General features: G+C 39.3%; 1 protein-coding gene and 2 pseudogenes across 1 annotated transcript; all 3 read right to left on the reverse strand.

Moving 5' to 3' along the window:
• Positions 1–2832: 2832 nt before the first annotated feature.
• LOC103123456 (olfactory receptor 14A16-like) lies at positions 2833–3778 on the reverse strand (annotated as a pseudogene).
• Positions 3779–15526: 11748 nt separating this feature from the next.
• LOC103123455 (olfactory receptor 14A16-like) lies at positions 15527–16579 on the reverse strand (annotated as a pseudogene).
• Positions 16580–21652: 5073 nt separating this feature from the next.
• Positions 21653–22932, reverse strand: LOC103123454 (olfactory receptor 14A16-like). Its single transcript, XM_007534102.2, has 2 exons — positions 21975–22932; positions 21653–21777 (listed from the first exon to the last, which is right to left on the reverse strand). Exons 1-2 carry the CDS (start codon positions 22930–22932, stop codon positions 21653–21655), a joined length of 1083 nt encoding a protein of 360 aa, XP_007534164.2.

Genomic DNA, 22932 nt, shown 5'->3' on the forward strand with positions numbered 1-22932 from the left:
CCATAAAAGCCTCTCCATATCTCCACTACTTCAACTGCACAGCTTCAAAAGCACATTTGATGTACTGGTGCCTTTTCTTAATATTTTAGACTTCAAAAATTGAAAATATGAAGAGTGGCATGAAAGAGATGGCATCATCACTAACAGTAGTTTTCCTGATAGTCTGAAGCTAACATTTCTCATCAACTTGACTGTTTAAAGTAAGGGTTCCATTCAAAAACCAATATCCATATTACTGAAGATGTCATTAGGTGATTGCTAATAACACCAGCTAGGAATATATTCTACTCATAAATTATTTATGGTTATGACAGCAGGATTTACCAGACCAACATTGTAAGTGTAAATATTGAATTACTCACTTAAATTGAACTAAAAAAAAAAAAAACTAAAGAAGCCAGAACTCCTACCTTCTGCATCTCATAAAGAATTTTGCTCTATAATCCCAGAGAGGGAAAATGTTAAGGTAAGATGACTAGAGTGCTCTAAAGCCCAATTACATTGGGACCCAGAGAGAGAATAGGAAAAGAGGAATGGCCTTCTAAAGTACTAGTGGTATATATAATATACGAAAAGTGTAACATGGAAACAATCATTTTCTTTAGCAATGAAATATATGCAATAATAATAATAACCAGGATTATAATTCAATAAATAAAATTTAAAATTACATATAAATATTTTCTGGAAATCAGTACAGAGCTAGACCAGAAGAAAATATGTGGACCTAAACCCCTACTGTCATTTGCTCTGTGGGCTGGCCGCTCCAGGTCCCCCATCCCCTTGGCCAGCAAAGGCAGGGGTCAAAGAAGCCTCCTGGGAGTCCTGGGGTGGCTCCACATGTCAAGGTAAAAGTACTCAAAGAAACAAGCAGTCAGCTCTGGGATAGCCTCACTGTGGCAACTCGTTTATTCAAAGAGAAAGCAAGTACTTATACCCATTACCCAGGGAGAAGGTTGAGGAAATCATTAACCCAAACACAAAATAACAAAATGCATAGTCACATTTTTACCTGAAAACTATTTGATCACAAGTAGAAAGTTACCATACAAGGTTTGATCACAAGCTTCACAATGCATAGTTCTCTGGAGGAAGATTACAGGCACCTCAGGGTGAGGGAAGTGGGGGGTAGTTGAGCAAGAACTATGTGGTGGCTTTCAAGTTAGGCCAAACACAATGTGCAGTAATTCATGGTCTTTAAGGGGAAAGGAGGGGCATGTGCAGAAAGGTAGCCCCCATTCTAGAGAAGCCATCCATCATTAGTTAGGGAGGTCAGGGGAACCTGCATTTGTCTCAACCCAAAGGGAGAGTTGATGGTCAACTCACTTGGACCTCATAGAAACACAGGCCTGGATTTTCCAGGACATTGGGCCCCATCCTCCGACATTCCTCTCTACATACTTTCTGGTTCCTATTTATTAAACATTTTGTCCTGCCTAATAGTTTACTGCCTTTCAGACACCAGGTTTCAGATGCTACTATAATTCCATCCTGAACTCCACAGATGGACAAATTCAACATTGTGCCCTGGAATTTCACCTCTCTGGAGCCCTGCCTCACTATAGAAAGATAGAAACAGGCTAGGGGTATGGATCTACCTGCCAAAGTATTGCAAAAATTATCCCCAAACATGAGACCACAGCTGGATGTGGAAAAAGAAAGGAGTTTAATACACCAGTGAATAAGAGATCTGGGTAGCTCCAGGAAGTTCTCTCTGCCAGACAAAGGATCAGCACAGGCTTTCATAGAGTTTTACATCTTGGTTACAAAGGAAATGCAGAAAATAGCACAGTGCAGGTACAGGATTCTCAGCCCTGATACTACTTAGTTACAGGGTTCTTATCTCTTCTGGCCGGGCTGGATATCTCCCTAGCAGTCCTGCTTAGGAATGTGGAGGGAGGAGGTACAATACATCAGACTCAAGAGAAGCATAAGCTTATATTCTTCTATTTTGTACTTCAAAAGTTGATGTTTAGCAGAGAAGCAACTACAGAAACCTTCTGCACTTCATAGAGAATTTTTTTGGGGGGTGAGTGGTGGATCAACTGATTGAGTGCACATGCTACAGTGTGAAAGGGCCCAGGTTCAAGCCCCCACTCCCCACCTGCAAGGAAGAAGCTTCACTAGTGGTGAAGCAGTGATGCAGGTGTCTCTCTATCCCTCTCCCTTTCTATCACCCCATTCCCTCTCAATTTCTGGCTGTCTGTACACAATAAATAAAGAAAGATAATATTTTTTTTAAAAGGAACTGTTTAAAAAATAAAAGAATTTTGGTTCATACACCCAGAGAGGGAGTGATGTTAGAGGAATATGACTAGAGGGCTCTGAAATCCAATTTCACCGGGACACAGTGAGAGAATAGGAAAAGAGGAATGACATTACACAGTAATAATAGTGTAAGGTCTAACTACTACAGATAGAAGACAGGACCATAGGAAGAAATGGGCAAAAATTATATAAACAGTTATAGAAAAAAATAGTCAACCCATATCTGTGAATTTAGAAAAACTATTCAGTTTCTAATGGAAGGAATGGAAAGACATACCTCTGGTGGTGGGAATGCTGTGGAATTATGCCCTGTTATTTGACAGTAACTGATAAAAAGGAAGTAATAAAACAAAAGTTACAAATTGATGCAGAATATAATAATTGAAATATCTAAAGTCAATTAGAAATTACTGAGATACTGTACTTTCAAATCCATTTAACCACATACATGCAGCATACTATTTAGGTTAAAACCAGAACTCACAGGGACATATAGTTTTAGAATCGTTTTAGACACCAGTCAATTTTTCACATAGTAGGTATCCATCAAAAGCATTTTTAAGTTCACATTGCTTCTGTCATTCTGTCACCAAAAATTTTGCCAAGGGCCATCTTCATGGCCCTGTTTCTTAGACTGTAAATAAGAGGATTCAGGATGGGAGGTAACACAGAATACATCACAGACATAAAGAGATTCAGTGATGATGGGGAATTAGCAGCTTCACCCAAACACGCAAAAAATACAGAAAAGAGGAACAAGAACACCACAGTGAGGTGGGGAATGCAAATGGAGAAGGCCTTAAACCTGCCTTGATCAGAAGGGATTCTCAGAACGGTGGAGAAAATATGAAAATAGGAAAAAACATGAAAATGAAAGTTACAAAAACAAAAACACAGCTAACTACAATAAACGCATATTCAAGAACGCCATTACCATAACAAACAAGTGTGAGCAGGGAGGCAACATCACAAAAGAACTGGTGAACTATATTGGGACCACAGAAACAGGCAGAGAATGTCCCTGCCACATTAAAGGATCCATAGACACAGCCACTGAACCACACAACTGTCACCATCTGCACACAGGCTCCTCTGTTCATGATGGTCTCATAGTGCAGAGGGTGGCAGATGGCAGCATAATGGTCATAGGACATCACTAGCAGGAGAGCCTACTCTGTGCCTGCCAAAAAGATGACCAGGAAAACCTGAGAGGCACAGCCCACAAAGGAGATGGAGTGGCTGTTGGACAAGGTGTTCATGATGCACTGGGGACAGTGGTGGAGATGTAGCAGATATCAACCAAGGCCAAGTTCTTCAGGAAGAAGTACATGGGGGCCTGGTGCTGCTGGTCAATGGAGGTGAGGGTGACAATGAGCAGGTTCCCCATCAGAGCTGCCAGGTAAACCAGGAAGAAGACAGAGGCATAGAGTTTCTGTAGCACCTGGTCACCAGGGAATCCCATGAGCAGAAATTCAGTCACAAAAGTCACATTGCTTAATTTCTCAGGCATGAATTTTGTCTGTGGAAGCACCAATGTCAGAGACTCAATTAGTTGTGTTCATATTCATCTGCTAACATTTATTTCATGTCTTAACTTGGTGTGATCTAGAGTGATCGGTGGCTTGTCAGAGCACAGACACAGAAAGAGTGCATAGTTTCTCTATTTGTGAAATTCATGGAAAGGAAAATGAAATATGATTGACATGAAAGACAATTACAAGAGGAAGAAAAATACTGCAAAATGGAGCCCGTTGTGTATCCTGAAATAAGAAGGGTGTTCTCTCCATTCTTACCACATTGGCCACAGACAGCTGCATAACCTTGGAAACAGTTTTAGTGCAGAGTATCTAACATTTTTACAGAAGAAAGTGAAATTAAATATAAAATATAGCCTTTATGACTTTATATAAAAATATATTTTGTTTACTTCTAGACATCACTGGAAAAGCATTACTTCTCTTGTGAAAAATGTAACAACTGTATATATAAAAATAATATGGTCTGGGAATACAAAAATTAATGAGAATCATCAACAAATTCTCTAATTGTCTTGATATGTCAAAGAAAACAGAAGGAGAGGGAGTTGGGCTGTAGCGCAGCGGGTTAAGCGTAGGTGGCACAAAGCACAAGGACCGGCATAAGGATCCCGGTTCGAGCCCCGGCTCCCCACATGTAGGGGAGTCGCTTCACAGGCGGTGAAGCAGGTCTGCAGGTTTCTGTCTTTCTCTCCTCCTCTCTGTCTTCCCCTCCTCTCTCCATTTCTCTCTGTCCTAACCAACAACGATGACAACAACAAAAATAAATACAACAATAAAACAACAAAGGGCAACTAAAGGGAATAAATAAAATAAAATTTAAAAAAAAGAAACAGAAGGAGAATTGCCTCACCAACTAATTTAATGAAATATTTTGAAATTTCAAAATTCTTCTTACCAGAAGCCAGTCATAGTAGATAAATGAAGAGAATCTACGATGAAAATGCACAAAATAGTATTCAATTCTTGTCTGTTACATCGTGAGGCAGGAAGCCAGATGAGCCAGTGAACACCTACAGATGGGGCATGTTTTTCTCTCTCATCCCTTTATCATGTGTCCTCATCAGGGTGGAGCATTGGTCTGTGTGAGCTACAAACTCTTCATAACGAGACTTGCACTCACCAGTGGCTCTGGATTCTTTATCCCAGCAGCTGAAGTCCCTACACAATTCCTGTGGGGTCACAGGGCTGTCTGCTTCCCTGCTAGACTCCAGCACTGGGTAAGGTCACTCCTCATTTGTTCACACAGATCTCTGCACTGTAATTGTGTTGGGAATTAAGTAAAAAAAAATTGGCAAGAGCATAAAAAAAGAAACACATAAATCAAAAAATGGGTAGATTAAAAACAAATAAAACTGCTAATCCAATGAATGAAGATAAGAGCCCAGAAGAAACTACATATCAGCTAGAAGTAACCATAGATAATAAAAGTATGCAAGCAATAATAAACTTATTAATCACAAAAATGAAAACAACATTGGAGGAAAGGAATGGCAGAATTAGGGAAACAACAGTTGAGACCCACAAGGAAAATACTGATTATCTTGAGGCAATTAGAGACCTGAAAGCTGAAATAGCTGTAATAAAGAAAGAAGCTGAGGCAAGGGAAATCAGACTAACAGAGGCAGAAAACAGAATTAGTCAGACAGAGGATGATTTAGAGAAAACTAAGAAAGAGGTGAAAGAGCTTAAAAAGAGATTGAGAGACACTGAAAACAAGAACAGAGACATATGGGATGATCTTAAAAGAAGTAACATTCGTATAATTGGCCTGCCAGAGGAAGAAGGAGAGGAAGGGGAAGCAAAGTTTCTAGAGGAAATAATAGAAGAAAACTTCCCAGACCTGAATAACAGAAAGGACATCAAGATTCAAGAGGCCCAGAGAGTACCAAACAGAATCAACCCAGACCTGAAGACACCAAGACACATCGAAGTCACAATGAGAAAAAGTAAAGATAAAGAAAGGATCCTAAAGGCTGCAAGAGAGAAACAAAAGTCACATACAAGGAAAAACCCTTAAGTTTATTTGCAGATTCTCCACTCAAACTCTAAAAGCCAGAAGAGAATGGCAAGATATCTATTGAGCCCTGAATGAAAAAGGGTTTCAACCAAGGGTTTTTGACAATTAATAAAAGTCACAGAATTTAGAAACTAAACAACATACTCCTTAAGAAACACTGGGTCAGATACTCACTCAAGCAGGAAATTCAAATGTTCCTGAAAACAAATGAAAATGAAGACACAACCTATCAAAATATTTGGGACACAGATAAAGCAGTACTGTGAGGGAAACTTATAGCCATACAATCACATATTAAACAACAAGAAAAAGCCCAAATGAACGACCTTACTGCACACCTCAAGGACTTAGAGGAAGAGGAACAAAGGAACCCTAAAGCAACCAGAAGGATAGAAATCACTAAAATTAGAGCAGAAATAAACAACATCGAAAATAAGAGAACCATACAAAAGATCAGTGAAGCCAAATGTTGGTTCTTTGAAAGATTAAACAAAATTGACAAACCCCTAGCCAGACTCACCAAACAAAAAAGAGGGAAGACTCAGATTAATAGAATTGTAAACGATGGAGGAGATATCACAACTGACACCACAGAAATCCAGAGAATCATGTGAAACTTCGATGAAGAACTACACACCACTATGCTAGAGAATCTGGAAGAAATGGAACAATTCCTAGAAGCATATGCCCTTCCAAAACTGAACCAAGAAGAACTACAAAATCTAAATGCACCAATCACAGACAAGAAATTGAAACCCTTATTAAGAATCTCCCCAACAATAAAAGTCCTGGACCAGATGGCTTCACAAACGAATTCTACAATACTTTCAGGAAACAGTTAGTACCCATACTTCCTTAGCTTTTCCACAAGATTGAAGAAAGAGGAATACTCCATTCCACCTTCTATGAAGCCAACATCACCATGATACCAAAAGCTGATAGGGACGCAACAATAAAGGAAAACTACAGTCCAATATCTCTGAGAAACATAGATGTCAAAATATTAAACAAGATCTTGGCCAACCGGACACAGCAACATAGCAATCAGGCAAGAAAAAGAAATCAAAGGAGTACAGATTGGAAGGGAGAAGACAAGCTCTCACTATTTGCAGATGATATGATAGTATACATAGAAAAACCTAAAGAATCCAGCAGAAAACTACTGGAAGGTATTAGGCAGTATAGCAAGGTATCAGGCTACAAAATCAATGTTCAAAAATCAGTGGCATTTCTTTATGCAAACACTAAATCTGAAGAAGAAGACATCCAGAAATCATTCCCATTTACTGTTTCAGCAAAATCAATCAAATACCTAGGAATAAAGTTGACGTAAGAAGTGAAAGACTTGTATACTGAAAACTATAAGTCGGTACTCAAGGAAGTAGAAACTGATACCAAGTATTGGAAAGATATCCCATGTTCATGGATTGGAAGAATAAATATCATCAAAATTAATATTCTCCCCAGAGCCATATACAAATTTAATGTAATACCCATCAAAGTTCCACCAAGCTTCTTTAAGAGAATAGAACAAACACTACAATCATTTATCTGGAACCTGAAAACACCTAGAATTGCCTAAAACCATCTTGAGGAAAAGAAATAGAAATGGAGGCATCACACTCCCAGACCTTAAACTATATTATAAAGCCATCATCATCAAAACAGCATGGTACTGGAACAAAACTAGGCACACAGACCAGTGGAACAGAATTGAAATCCCAGAAATAAATCCCCACACCTATGGACATCTATTATTTGATAAGGGGGCCCAAAGGATTAAATGGAAGAAGTAGGCTCTCTTCAATAAATGGTGCTGGGGAAACTGGGTTGTAACATGAAGAAGAATGAAATTGAACCACTTTATCTCACCAGAAACAAATATCAACTCCAAATGGATCAAAGACGTGGATGTCAGACCAGAAACAATCAAACACTTAGAGGAAAACATTGGTAAACCTAAACCTAAACCTCAAAGACATCTTTGATGAGTCAAACCCAATTACAAGGAAACAAACCAATGGGACTACATCAAATAGAAAAGCTTCTGCACATCCAAAGAAACTAGTAAGCAAACAAATAGACCCCTCAAAGAATGGGAGAAGATCTTCACATGCCATACATCAGACAAGAAACTAATCACCAAAATATATAAAGAGCTCAGTAAACTTAGCACCAAAAAAGCAAATGACCCCATCCAAAAATGGGGAGAGGATATGAACAAAACATTCACTACAGAGGAGATCCAGAAGGCTAACAAATATATGAAAAACTGCTGTAGGTCACTGATATTCAGAGAAATGCAGATTAAACCAACACTAGGATACCACCTCACTCCTGTAAGAATGGCATATATCCACAAGGACAGCAGCAACAAATGCTGGAGAGGTTGTGGGGACAGAGGAATCCTTTTACATTTCTGGTGGGAATGTCAATTGGTCCAGCCTCTGTGGAGAGCAGTCTGGAAAACTCTCACAAGGCTAGACATGGACCTTCCATATGATCCAGTAATTCCTCTTCTGGGGTTATACCCCAAGGACTCCATAACACCCAACCAAAAAGAGGTGTGTACTCCTATGTTCATAGCAGCACAATTCATAATAGCTAAAACCTGGAAGCAACCCAGGTGCCCAACACCAGATGAGAGGCTGAGAAAGCTGTGGTATATATACACAATGGAATACTATGCAGCTATCAAGAACAATGAACCCACCTTCTCTGACTCATCTTGGACAGAGCTAGAAGGAATTATGTTAAGTGAACTAAGTCAGAAAGATAAAGATGAGTATGGGATGATCCCACTCATCAACAGAAGTTGAGTAAGAAGATCTGAAAGGGAAACTAAAAGCAGGACCTGACCAAATTGTAAGTAGGGGACCAATGTAAAAACCCTGAGGTGAGGGGTAGACATGCAGCTTCCTGGGCCAGTGAGGAGTGGGAGTGTGTGAGAGGGATGGGTCACAGTCTTTTGGTGGTGGGAATGGTGTTTATGTATACTCCTAGTAACATGTAGTCATATAAATCACTAGTTAATTAATATGAGAGGGGGAAAATTAATTGTATGTCTCGAAGTTTCTTAAAAGGCAAACTGAATCTATTCAATATATAGGCTGTGTAACTGATATGCAGACTCTCTCAAAAGCCTAGACCAAATTGATCAGAAGCAACCAATAGCACAGCTATATACAAGATACTGGGTACTATACAGCAAACCCTAACAAAAGGACTTTTCAAAGTTAACCCAATTACCAAATAATGTGATGATAATATTAACTATCGATTGCCTTTTTTAACCCTAAGACAGCAGGAACCTCACATCTCCACTATAGAGCCTCTACTTCCCCCAGTCCTGGAACCATTGGATAGGGCCCACTTTCCAGTATGTCTCTCCCAATCCATATCAAATAGTATTGCATCTGCCGATCACAACCTAACCAACACAACGATTGCCACCTCAACATACTTCACTTCAGACTGTGTCCAGAGACTTCACGTGTGTAATGACAACCCTTCAGCTTCATTACTCGGTCACCAGGTTCCAGATTTCATCAGGATGCCCGCCAGGCTTCCCTGGACTGAGGACCCCACCAATATGCTGGAGCTCCGCTTCCCCAGAGACCCACCCTACTAGGGAAAGAGAGAGGCAGACTGGGAGTATGGACTGACCAGTCAACGCCTTTGTTCAGTGGGGAAGCAATCACAGAAGCCAGGCCTTCTTCCTTCTGCAACCCACAATGACCCTGAGTCCATGCTCCCAGAGTGATAGAGAACGGGAAAGCTATCAGGGGAGGGGGTGGGATATGGAGATTGGTGGTGGGAATTGTACCCCTCCTACCCTATGGTTTTGTTAATTAATCCTTTCTTAAATAAAAAAGGAAAGAAGAAAAATAAAGAAAATAAAAAGAAAATTACCAACATATGAAAATGCATATAAAATGACATGAAGGAAATTCAAATTAATACAAAGTATACATTTCTAAATTGCTTGAGAACAGTCTCTAAGCCTCAACATTAAGATGATTCCATTTACTTGTCTTCAATCAGTGAGTATGACCATATCTTATTTACTACAGTTAACTTTGTTGGAAATTGTGCAGATGCGTCACATCTGCCATGTTGTCCCCTCAGGCTACTGGTAGTTCCCACAAGAGTTGGGACATTCTCGGAGTGCCTGTTCTGTGCCTGTTCCGCCATGTTATGCCCTCAGGACATTGTCTATATCCCCACGATATTTGGAGTTCTCTGGTTACTCCTTCCTCCTCCCATTGTCAGGAGAGTTATCATTCTATCCTGGAGTGCTATGGTTACTCCTCCTCCTTCCCATTCTCATGAAAGCTACTCCTATAAAAGCCCTTCGTCTTCCACACCTCGTTCTCTTGCCAGCTTCACTCCGGTGTTCAGTCGCAGGAAAGGTTACTGCGTGAGGCGGCCATTTTCGCTAGCTCCACGTGGCCCAACCTGCTTCTCCAGCACCCAACTCTGAGGTGCCAGTGCAAATAAAGATTCGTGTTCCCTCTTCGCTCCGGACCACCTCTCTCTTCTCCACACGCAACAAACTTCATCCAGCACCTAGTCTATGCTAAGTGGCTAAGTGCAAGGAGCCTCTCACAGTGAAATAAAGAAGATGTTGGCTTTAATGTTGTCATATTCACCTTGAATGACTTTTTGATTTACTCTAGGTTGCATATTCAGTATTCTAGAAATGATGCCTTTATAATACAGCCATGAACACAGAGGCTTACTGAGTGATTGCAACAGTGTGAGGCACAATGCATTAACTGCACACTCTATGCACACAATCCACATAGGTTTCCTTTCAGGAAGCCAAGTAGAGGGAACAAAAAGCATGTACACCTTTCTTCGGTAACCAAGAAAGCAAGACAGAAAGGACAGGAAGCATGTGCAACTCACAAACTAGCGGATGGTCTAACAGAACTGAGTCTTGGAATCACTATAAAAACCAAATATGGCTACAATGCAGCTTGACTATGTGATTTCTAGCTTTATTCCCCTTGATCATTCGATGTGCATGTCTTTAAGGTAAAAATTCTTTTTTTTTTTTTAATTTTTTATTTAAGAAAGGATTAGTGAACAAAAGCATAAGGTAGGAGGGGTACAACTCCACACAATTCCCACCACCCAATCCCCATAACCCACCCCCTCCCATGATAGCCTTCCCATTCTCTAGCCCTCTGGGAGCATGGACCCAGGGTCATTGAGGGTTGCAGAAGGTAGAAGGTCTGGCTTCTGTAATTGCTTCCCCGCTGAATATGGGCGTTGACTGGTCAATCCATACTCCCAGTCTGCCTCTCTCTTATTAAAAATACTATTGATTCCTATTTACTACTACTCTAAAACTTTCATCTATGTTAATAGGGATATTGTCCTATATTTTTCAATTTTTATTTGTTAATTTTTAAGTGGTTTTGGTGAAGGTAAAGCCGGTCTTCTAAAATGAATTTCGATGTTTTTTTCTTCTACTTGTAGAATTTTTTTTATAAGAATTGTGTTACTTAACATAATTCCTTCTAGCTCTGTCCAAGATGAGTCAGATAAGATGGGCTCATTGTTCTTAATAGCTGCATAGTATTCCATTGTGTGTATGTACCACAGCTTACTCAGCCACTCATCTGCTTTTGGGCACCTGGGTTCCTTCCAGGTTGTAGCTATTATGAATTGTGCTGCTATGAACATAGATGTACACACATCTTTTTGGTTGGGCATTATGTAATCCTTGGGGTATATCCCCAGGAGAGGAATTTCTGGGTCATATGGAATGTCTATGTCTAGCCCTGTAAGAGTTTTCCAGACTGCTGTCCAGAGAGGCTGGACCAATTTACATTCTCACCAGCAGTGTAGAAGGGTTCCTCTGTCCCCACAGCCTCTCCAACATTTGTTGCTGCTGTCCTTTTTGATGTATGCCATTCTCACAGGAGTGAGGTGGTATCTTTGTGGTGTCTTTATTTGCATCTCTCTGACAATCAGCGACCTGGAACAGTTTTTCATATGTTTGTTAGCCTTTTGGATGTCCTCTGAAGTGAATTTCTTGTTCATATCCTCTGCCCATTTTCGGATGGGTCATTTGCTTTTTTGGTGCTAAGTTTGCTGAGTTCTCTGTATATTTTGATGATTAGTCTCTTGTCTGATGTTTGGCATGTGAAGATCTCCCATTCTGTGAGTGGTCTTTTCTTTTGTGTGATAGTTTCTCTGGCTGTGCAGAAGCTTTTCAATTTGATGTAGTCCCATTGGTTTGTTTCTACTTTAGTCTTCCTTGCAACTGGGTTTGTTTCATCAAAGATGTCCTTGAGGTTTAGATGGAAAAGTGTTTCACCAATGTTTTCCTCTAAGTATTTGATAGTTTCTGGTCTGACATCAAGGAATTATGTTAAGTCAGCTAAGTCAGAAAGATACAGATGAGTATGGGATGTCCCCACTCATCAACAGAAGTTGAGAAAAAAGAATAGAAAGGTAAACTAAAAGCAGGATTGATTAAATCAAGAGCAGGGCACCAATGGAAAAACACTGTGGTGAAGGGGAGGGTGGCCATTGGGCTTCCTGGCACGGCGGAGGGTGGGGGGTGGGGATGGGACACAGTCTTTTGGTGGTGGGAGTGGTGTTTATGTACAATCCTATTAAAGTGTAAACTTTATATAAACCAATATTTAATTAATATGAGAGGTAAAAAACTGATGATATGTCTAGAACTTCTTAAAACACAGACTGAGTCTTTTTAATACATAGGTTGTCTTTGATCTGTTCTCTCCCAAAAGCCTAGACCAGGGAGAACAGAAGCAACTGACAGCACAGCTATATACAAGATGCTGGGTACTATACCCCAAACCCTATCAAAGGGACTTTCCAGAGTTAATCATATCACCAAATAATGTGATGATAACAATAACTATCCATTGTCTTCTTGAACCCTAAGACAACAGGAACCTCACATTGCCTCTATAGAGCCTATATTTCCCCCAGTCCTGGAACCTTAGGGTGGGGCCCACTTTTCTGCATGTTGCTATCAATTCAAATCAAATAATATTGCATCTGTGGATCGCAACCTAATCAACACAATGAGTGCCACGCCAGCATGCTTCACTTCAGACTGTGACCAGAGACTTCAGGTGTGGAATGACAACCCTTCAGCTTCATCACTCGGGTGAGACCTTTCCTTTCATAGTATTCTCTAATTCCATTCCAGGTGTTCCACTCCCCAATAAAGTCTCCAAACCTAGATATAGTCCAGGTCCCCTGAGATAGAGCATAGTCCAGGTCCCCTGAGATAAATAGTTTTTTATTTTAAAAGTATGAGAAAATAAACTAGTAGCATTCATATTGAAATATTTTAGTGCAGATTAATAGAGAAAATCATGGGAATCAATTAGTCCTACAAATAGACATGCCATAAGCATAACCACCACCATGATCATTGTCCCCTCACCAACATCATGGCACCATCAGCAGCAGCACCATCACCATCATTTTCATGATCACAAGAACTTCCAGAAAGAAAAAGGGAAGGAAAAGTCATGTTGGATAATGGAAGATGAGTGAAGAGTGAAGAGTGAACAGTGAAATAACATAAGAAGATAATAAGCACAGAAAAATAAAAAGGAAATGATTCAGTAGAGGTGGGGAGAAATAATTTAAGGTTAAAAAAAAAGAAGGAAAGAAGAATGTTGGGATGATGAAATAAAAACCAAAGCAATTAAAAGAAAATGACTAACAATCCAAGAAGTTGTTCAATGCAGTGCAGACAGAGGATGCTGCACTGGGCAATGAAGTTGGGTTCCCAAGTTCAATTCCTGAATTCAGATGTCAGAGTGGTGCTCTCGCCCAAACACCCTCCCCCTAGTATTAGTAAATATTTTTTTAAACAAAACTGTTTTCTGTGCAAATGTTTAATGTTCATTAAAAAAAAACTACTTTGTTAGAAAGTGAACCACCTGAGATGAAATTAGAGTGTACTATAAAAGGAAAGGTCTCACCTGAGTAATGAAGCTGAAGGGTTGTCATTCCACACGTGAAGTCTCTGGACATAGTCTGAGGTGAAGCATGTTGAGGTGGCAATCGTTGCGTTGGTTAGGTAATGACCCTGGGTCCATACTCCCAGAGGGATAGAGAATGGGAAAGCTATCAGGGGAGGGGGTGGGTTATGGAGATTGGGTGGTGAGAATTGTGTGGAGTTATACCCCGCCTACCTTATGGTTTTGTTAATTAATCCTTTCTTAAATAAAATTTAAAAAAAACTACTGTAGATTCTACCTAAGTGCAAATTTAACGTTAACAAAGTATTTAAATTTAGTCTTTTAGAAATAAATGGAGGAACATGTTACAATTTTGAAGCATTTAAAATAAATTTATTGACATGTACTAATTTTATTTTCTTAAGATTAAATTCTGAGATTAGTTGTTTACAGTAAAGTTGTTGACACATGGGTAAAATTGGTCACCACAAAAAGTTTCTGCAAAACACAGTCACCTGACCTTGGGTCCTTTTCCACCATCATGCCCCATTTCCCCCTCCAGCCACATACCCAAGACTCTCATTCTCCTTCCTCCACAGAGTCCTTTGCTTTGGTGCAATACACTAAACCTAGTCCAAGTTTTACTTTGTGATTCCTCATTCTGTTCTTATTTATTAAGTTCAGCCTGCAAATGATGTCACCTGATATTCATTCTTTTTTTTTTTTTGGCTTATCTCAGTTAACATGATTCTTTCTTTCTTTCTTTCTTTCTTTCTTTCTTTCTTTCTTTCTTTCTTTTATTTATTTAAGAAAGGAGACATTAACAAAACCGTAGGATAGAAGGGGTACAACTCCACACAATTCCCACCATCCGTTCTCCATATCCCATCCCCTCCCCTGATAGCTTTCCCATTCTCTATCCCTCTGGGAGTATGGACCCAGGGTCTTTGTGGATTCTTTCAAGTTCCATGGGAGGCACTACTCAGCTTTGATTCAAGATATTTCAATGCACTAAGCCTGGGACCTCAGGTATAAAAGTTTTTTTTTTTTTTAACCATATCTCTACAACTCCACCTCCACAGCCCCAAAGCAAATTTGAAATACTGCTGTTTTTATTTAGTGCTTTAGATTTTTTGAAAAACAATATTAACAATACGAAGAGTAGGATGAAGGAGATGATATCATCATCACTAATTATAGTGTTCCTGAAAATCTGAAGCTAACCTTTTTTTTTCCTCAATTTTACTGTTTAAAAATAATGGTCCTACTTGAAAGTCAATATCCCTGTTCATACAGATGTCAATATGTGATTGCCAACCTCACCTGTTAACAATATATGTTACTCATAAATGTATGACAGTATTTTGCCAGTCCAACATTTCAAAATTCATCACTGAATTATTCACTTAAACTGAACTCAAAATATCCTTGCCACTACAAACAAATGAAAAAGATAACTGTAGCATGGCAAAAATTATTTTCTTTAACAGTGATTTTAATAGTAATAGTAATGATAACCAAAACTATAGTTAGACAAATAACATTTGAAATTATAAGAAAATCTTTTCAAGTGGCTATCAGGCCAAAACTAGAATAGGATAAACCAAATGGAAAACAAAACTTTATAATTGATGTGGAAGGTGATGACTGGAATATCTCAAGTCAACTGGAAATCACTAAGACACTGTACTTTCACACACATCTAAACACATTCATGTAGCATCCTATACCGGTCTAACCTAAAACTCATAAGCACTTAATAATTTTACATCCATTTTAGTAGCCTGATCATTTTGGTACAGAATGGGTATCCAGTCATGAATATGTTTTATGTACATTATTGTTGTTGTTTTTTCTCCAAAAATTTTTCCAAACGCCAATTTCATGTCCCTATTCCATAGACTGTAAGTGACAGGATTCAGGCTGGGAGATAAAAAAAGAGTATAGCACAGACATAAAGAGATTCAGCAGTGATGGGGATTTTGAAGCTGTATCTAAATATGCAAAATAAACAAATATATAAAATCCAGAAATGAACAAGATGACCACAGTGAGGTGGGGGACACAGGTGGAGAACAATTTAAACCTACCTTGATAAGAAGGGAGTCTCAGAATGGTGGAGAAAATACAAACATACAAAACAACCGTGAAAATAAAACACACAAAATCAAAACAACAGCTAGATACAATAAATGCATATTCTAGAATCTCATTCCCAAAACAAGCCAGTGTGAGCAGAGATGGGACATCACAGAAGAACTGGTACACAATTTTAGACACCAGAGATGCACAGAGAATGTCCCTGACACATGGAGGGATCCATAGACACAGCCACTGAGCCAAGCCACTGTCACCATCTGCACACAGGCCCCACTGTTCATGATGGCCTCATAGTGCAGAGGGTGGCAGATGGCAGCATAGCGGTCATAGGACATCACTAGCAGGAGAGCCTACTCTGTGCCTGCCAAAAAGATGACCAGGAAAACCTGACAGGCGCAGCCCACAAAGGAAATGGAGTGGCTGTTGGTCAAGGTGTTCATGATGGACTTGGGGACAGTGACAGATATAAAACAGATGTAGATCAAAGACAAGTTCTTCAGGAAGAAGTACATGGGGGTCTGGAGCTGCTGGTCAATGGAGGTGAGGGTAACAATGAGCAGGTTCCCCATCAGAGCTGCCAGATAAACCAGGAAGAAGACAGAGGCGTAGAATCTCTGTAGCACCTGGTCACCAGGGAATTCCATGAGCTGAAACTCAGTCACAAAGGTCACATTAACAATTTTCACAGGCATATTGTGTCTGAGCTGTGGAATTAAAAAAAAAAACACACACTTATGCCCTCAGACCCTATCGTTTATTGCTGCTGCTGCAATAATAGATAAGGACGACATTCTGAAGTTATATTATATTTGTAATATATCCAATGAACATTTAATAGAAATCTATAAGAAACTGTTTGTTCTCCATAGTTCTTACAGGTTTTTCAGAAACAAACTATTCAGACAGAAGTGTATAAATATATATATATATATACACTAGTATAGCTACAGATCCTTTAAAATATAAATTTTCATATTTTTAAAGCACCACTGAACTGAAAATCAGAATAATGTTGATAAAAGGATCATCTTCCTTTTTAATCTTAAAATTAAATTTATCATTAAGACATTTACAGTATAGCTCTGCTACAGTGTTAGTGACTAAGATACTTTAAATAACATTTGGTCACTGAGAGAGACATACATTATAGTAAGCATCTTTGTTCCAAAAATCTGAGTCTTTCCATCCTTAGCAGCACTTTCCCACAATAACCTGCAGGTCTTCGGCACCTGTATAATGTGGGTCTAGAATCAGAATTTTTATTTGTCCTGTGATCTCATTCCATGCAACTCCTAGTATTGTGTGGGCAAAAACTTCTCCTCCAGTCATTACTGGAGTTTTATCACTCTGGAAATGATTATCCAGTTCTCAATTGAAAGACCATTTCAGAACCTTGGCTGACAAACTAAATACATATTCAGTGCCAGCCCCTAGGAGCAGGATGGTAGGTTAGATGGTACCAGAATGATGCTGCTCTCCAGAAGTAGGGCACTGGTCAAGAGACACTGGAATTCACATGGGGCAAAACAGACCATCTTCAGGGGCCAGGGCAGTGGCCCACCTAGCTAATAGCACCAATATTACCACACGCAAGTACCCAGGTTCCAGCCTCCAGTCCCCTCCTGCGGGGCTGTGGGGGTGGGGAGCTTCATGAGCAGTGAAGTGGGTCTGCAGATGTCTTTCTTTCTCTTTCCCCCTCCCATCTCAGTATCTCTCTGTCCTCACAGATAATAAATCAATAAAATCTTTCTTTAATATTTAAAAAAAGTTAAAACAGAGCATCTTTATTCCCTTACTCTCAAACCCTGCCCTTGTTCCCTCTATATTCCATCATAAGGGGTGGCTTAAAAGCAAATATTTTTTTATTTCTTTATTGGGGAATTAATGTTTTACATTCAACAGTAAATACAACAGACAAATAATATTTTTGAAGTTACACCAATCAATTGATTTAGAACTAGCTGGCCCTCAATGGATCTAATCCATTGTTGTGATCCTGCAAATGCTACTAGTTTGCTCCGGCATCAACTAAAGACTGCTGAATTTCTGCTGAATTCTTTGTGGGTTGCATTTTCATATAGGTAGAAACCTGGATGAAATCATTTTTGCAACAACAGGAACATCCATGATTACAGATTGCTATTGGCTATGGTCACTGGTACATTTCTGTCCACTGCTTGCACTGACACAAAGGAGAATAATATGGTCTTGCACTTGTGGGTGACTATGAGTGGGATAATTGAGATTAGAGTTAATTAAGTACACTAGTCAGGAGTTCTCTTTTGTGCTGTCTCTTTTTGTCATCAGAGACACTAGGGTGCAAAGACTTGGGTCCACATTTTTTAAGAATTTCTTTTATTTATATGTTTTTTTAATCTTTATTTATTGGATAGAGACTGCCATAAATTAAGAGGGAAGGGGATGATAGAGAAGGAGAGAGACATAGAGACAGCTGCAGGACTGCTTCACCACTCGCAAATCTTTCCCCCTGCAGGTGGGGACCGGGGGCTTGAACCCAGGTCCTTGCACATTGTAATATGTGTGCTCCACTGGGTGCATCACCACCCAGCCCCAACTTTGGTCCACATTTTGGATTACTTTCTAACCTGTATGGTTTGCACAAATTAACTTCAGAAACTCTGTCAGCAGACTTCTTTGATTATTTTTTTACATTGTCAAAGAATGTATAAGGATATCAATTAATGACTTCCTATCTTAACAAAGATGATCTGTCACTTTCCACAAGAACACTGTTTGATGTTCTCTATTAATAAATAGAGGTAGAAGGAAATTTCTTTCTCCACCCAAAATAGGCATAGTATGAGAAAGAAAGGTAGATTTTATATTTACATTACTTTTCTGCCCTCTTGGTTTCTTAAGGATTAACAGTAAAATTTCCCTTCCAGAAGCAAATATTAGCACAGTTGCGAAGTTGTGAATTGAATCAGTAAACATGTATTTCGAAAATGTCAGCAAATACATTTAAAAAATAAGGTTGTGTTTATTTATTTACTTATTTATTTTACCAGATTACTGCTCAACTCTGGCTCATGGTGGTGTGAGGGATTAAACCTGGGATTTCAGAGCCTCAGGCATGAGAGTCTGTTTGCATAATCATTATTCTATCTACCTGCTCCCCACCCCCCATCCACAAAGTAAAATTTTGACTGTATAGGGGAACAAAATTGTTGGTGGTGTGTGCAGTGTAAGATTATACACTCTATAATCTTAAAATCTTATAAATTGTTATTAAATCACTTGTAAAATAGTACTGAAAATAAAATTTTGAGTGTAGTTTTGAAATGCTTATAAAATAATTCTATTGCAACTAGTTCTGTATTTTTTCTATGTGCCACCAAAAAGCTTTCCAATTCATATCACAAATTGTCATTCCTGTTAACAGCATTTAACTTATATAAATGTTTCTTTAAATAAAGTTTTCTCTCTTTAAAAAATAGGGGGTATTATCTTTATTTATTTATTGGATAGAGACAGATAGATATAGAGAGGAAAGGGGCTGATAGTGTAGGAGAGAGGCAGAGAGACACCTGCAGCCCTGCTCCACCACTTGCAAAGCTTTCCCCTTGCAGATGGGGACAGAGGGATCTAACCTGGACCCTTGCTCACTGTAACACATGTGCTCAACCAGGTACACCGCCACCTGGCCCTTACAATGTTTATTTTTTATTTATTCTTATTTTATTAGTGGTTTAATAATGATCCACAAGATTGTAAGATAACAGGATAACAGGCTAAAAGGGAAGACATTAAGAGCAAGAGTTGTGATGATGGTAAAAGGATACAATTCAGCTGGTGAAGAAAAAAATAACAACAAAACTGGGGGGGGGGGGCATGAAGGGCGGTAGCACAACAGGTTAAGCCCACATGGCACAAAGCGCAAGGACCAGCTCAAGGATCCTGGTTCGAGTTCCTGGCTTCCCACCTGCAGAAGGTCTGCAAGTATCTATCTTTCTCTCCCTCTCTCTGTCTTCCCTTCCTCTCGATTTCTCTTTGTCCTATCCAACAGCAATAACCACAAGGGCAACAAAGTGGGGAAAATGGCCTCCAGGAGCATTGGATTCCTAGTGCAGGCACTGAGCCCCAGTGATAACCCTGGAGGCAGAAAAAAAAATGGAAAGAGAGAAAAGAGAAGCAAAATATACAAGTAAGTAAAGTATCCTTGTAAGTAACAAATCTTTAGTGAACAAGAAATATACAGGAGGTTATTAAATGTGTGAGAATAGAAGGTAAACAAAACGTTCTCTAGAGCTTTGTGAGAACTAGGGTGGTTACCATCGGGAGGATGAGGACACAGGATTTTAGTGGTGAGTATGGTGTGGAGTTATAACTTTGAGCCATACAATCTCATGACCTATTATTAAAAATAAATAAATAAATAAATAAATAAATAAACAAACAAATAAAATGCAAACAAATCAGACAGGCTAAATAATTCACCTGGATAATGCACCTACTTTGCAAGGAACACACTCCAGATTCCTGCCTGACCCCTGTCACACCAGAGAAAGCCTCAGTGCTGTAGTGTCTTTCCCTGTTTCTCTTTAATTGCAAAAACACATGGCTCTGTTTAAGATTGAAACAAAAGAGTGATTTATTTATAAAGTAAATCACAGTAATCATGAAGAAGTAAGTCTAGTTAAGAGAACAGGTAGTGTTGAAAATCTGCAACCAAACTGCCTAAGATCACCATGTGTACAGATAAATCTATAGTCCAAACCAGCAGGAGCATGCTGCAGTGAAGGTGACCCAACCAAGAGACCCGAGCTGCTCAAAGTCCTTCTTTTTTATCCATCCCTTCTGTGTCTCCTCCTCCTCCAGCTGACATCCTCATTTGTATTCTAGTAGTCCCAAACTCCTGTTGGGGTCACAACAATTCTCTTAGATTCTGAAAAATTTAGCCCAGAGCAGTGAAGCCCCAGCAACAACAATAGAACCAATAAAAGCACCAGTTGTAACAAGTTGTTGATAGATACGTGATAACATATTCAAAACTTTAGTAAAATTCCATTTCAAAAAACGTCAGACTGGCAGGGTATCATTTCTTATCACTATCAGGAAGAATATCATTTACTGATTCTTGATTATACCTTTATAGTTTTGCTCTATTTTTAATGGATCTGTTAAGAGCAGAAGCATAGGTTGGTGAAATGAATTTTACACTAAAACTGAAGTGACTAAAAAAAAAAAAAAGCAATGAAAGGTGGGGAGATAGCACTGTATTTTCCCCTAAAGACTTTTATGCCCAAGGTTTGGAGGTTTCAGCTTTAGTCTCTGAAGTTACCATAAACCAGAGCTGAGGGAAGGCTCTGGTTAAGTTGGAACTTCACCTCCCCAGAGCCCTCCCCCACTAGGAAAAGATAAAAACAGGCTAGAGTTATGGATCAACCTACCAACCTTCAACCTTCACAGGCGGTGAAGCAGGTCTGCAGGTGTCTGTCTTTCTCTCCCCCTCTCTGTCTTCCTCTCCTCTCTCAGTTTCTCTCTGTCCTATCCAACAACAACAATAATTACATCATCAACAATAATAACTACAACAACAAAACAAGGGCAACAAAAGGAAAAATAAATAATAATAAATTTTTTAAAACTATAAAAATAAACACATAAGTAAATAAATAAAAGACATTTTGAAAAATTAGGGAGCTCAAAGAACACTTAACACAACTTTAACTACATTATGCTCTTGAAACAATTGTTTTTTTTAGTGTCCTTGTTGCTAGTCTATTTTGTGCCAAATTTATGAATTAAACTTCATCATAGACAGGCACAGGTTGAAAAACACAATATATAGAGTTTGGTAAGATTCTTAGTTCTAAACACTCATCAGAGTCTGTAGAAAGTATTCTCTGGGAATAAAGGGCACAAATACCTGAAAATCAAGATATAAATTTCATGGAAGAGTACACAGTTTGTGGCAGCTGTGACAAGAAAAATAAAGGTCAACAACAACAATAATAACTACAACAATAAAACAACAAGGGCAACAAAAGGGAATAAATAAATACATAAATAAATAGAAAAAAGATGAAATTATTAATAGAAATAATTTTCAGGAAATGATTCTACCTGATTTACTTAGCATAGATTCCATATGTTTGAAGGGCAGTATTTTGTAGAGGGCTGCCTTCATGTTCTTGTTTCTCAGGCTATAGATGAGAGGATTCAGGCTGGGAGGTAACAGAGAGTATAACACAGATATGAATAAATTCAAAGAAGGTATAGATTTATATTTAGTACCTAAGTAAGTGACAGCACGAGAAATAAGGAATATTGTTACCACAATGAGATGGGGAAGGCAGGTGGAGAACGATTTGAATCTGTCCTTGTCAGATGGAATTCTCAGGACAGTGGAGAAAATATGAATATAAGACACAGCCATAAAAATAAAACATCCAAAATCAAAACAACAGCTAGCAATGATGATGGCATATTCTAGTATTTGGTCCCCAGCACAAGACAGTATGAGCAGGGAAGGAACATCACAGAAGAATTGATTCACTGTGTTGGGGCCACAGAAACGCACAGAGAATGTCCCTGCCACATGCAGGGATCCATAGACACAGCCACTGAGCCAAGCCACTGTCACCATCTGCACACAGGCCCCTCTGTTCATGATGGCCTCATAGTGCAGAGGGTGGCAGATGGCAGCATAGCGGTCATAGGACATCACTAGCAGGAGAGCATACTCTGTGCCTGCCAAGAAGATGACCAGGAAAACCTGAGAGGCACAGCCCACAAAGGAGATGGAGTGGCTGTTGGTCAGGGTGTTCATGATGCACTTGGGGACAGTGGTGGAGATGTAGCAGATGTCAATCAAAGACAAGTTCTTCAGGAAGAAGTACATGGGGGCCTGGAGCTGCTGGTCAATGGAGGTGAGGGTGACAATGAGCAGGTTCCCCATCAGAGCTGCCAAGTAAACCAGGAAGAAGACAGAGGCGTAGAATCTCTGTAGCACCTGGTCACCAGGGAATCCCATGAGCAGAAACTCAGATATGACAGTCACATTGACTAATCCCTCATGCAT

This window comes from Erinaceus europaeus, chromosome 9 (genome assembly GCF_950295315.1).
Source record: "Erinaceus europaeus chromosome 9, mEriEur2.1, whole genome shotgun sequence".
Taxonomy (NCBI): domain Eukaryota; kingdom Metazoa; phylum Chordata; class Mammalia; order Eulipotyphla; family Erinaceidae; genus Erinaceus; species Erinaceus europaeus.

Coding starts and splice junctions, on each gene's coding strand:
- LOC103123454 (XM_007534102.2), bottom strand. CDS start 22,932: ATGCATGAGGGATTAGTCAATGTGACTGTCATATCTGAGTTTCTGCTC. Junction 21,778..21,974: donor ATCTATGCTAAGTAAATCAG/GTAGAATCATTT, acceptor CTTGATTTTCAG/GTATTTGTGCCCTTTATTCC.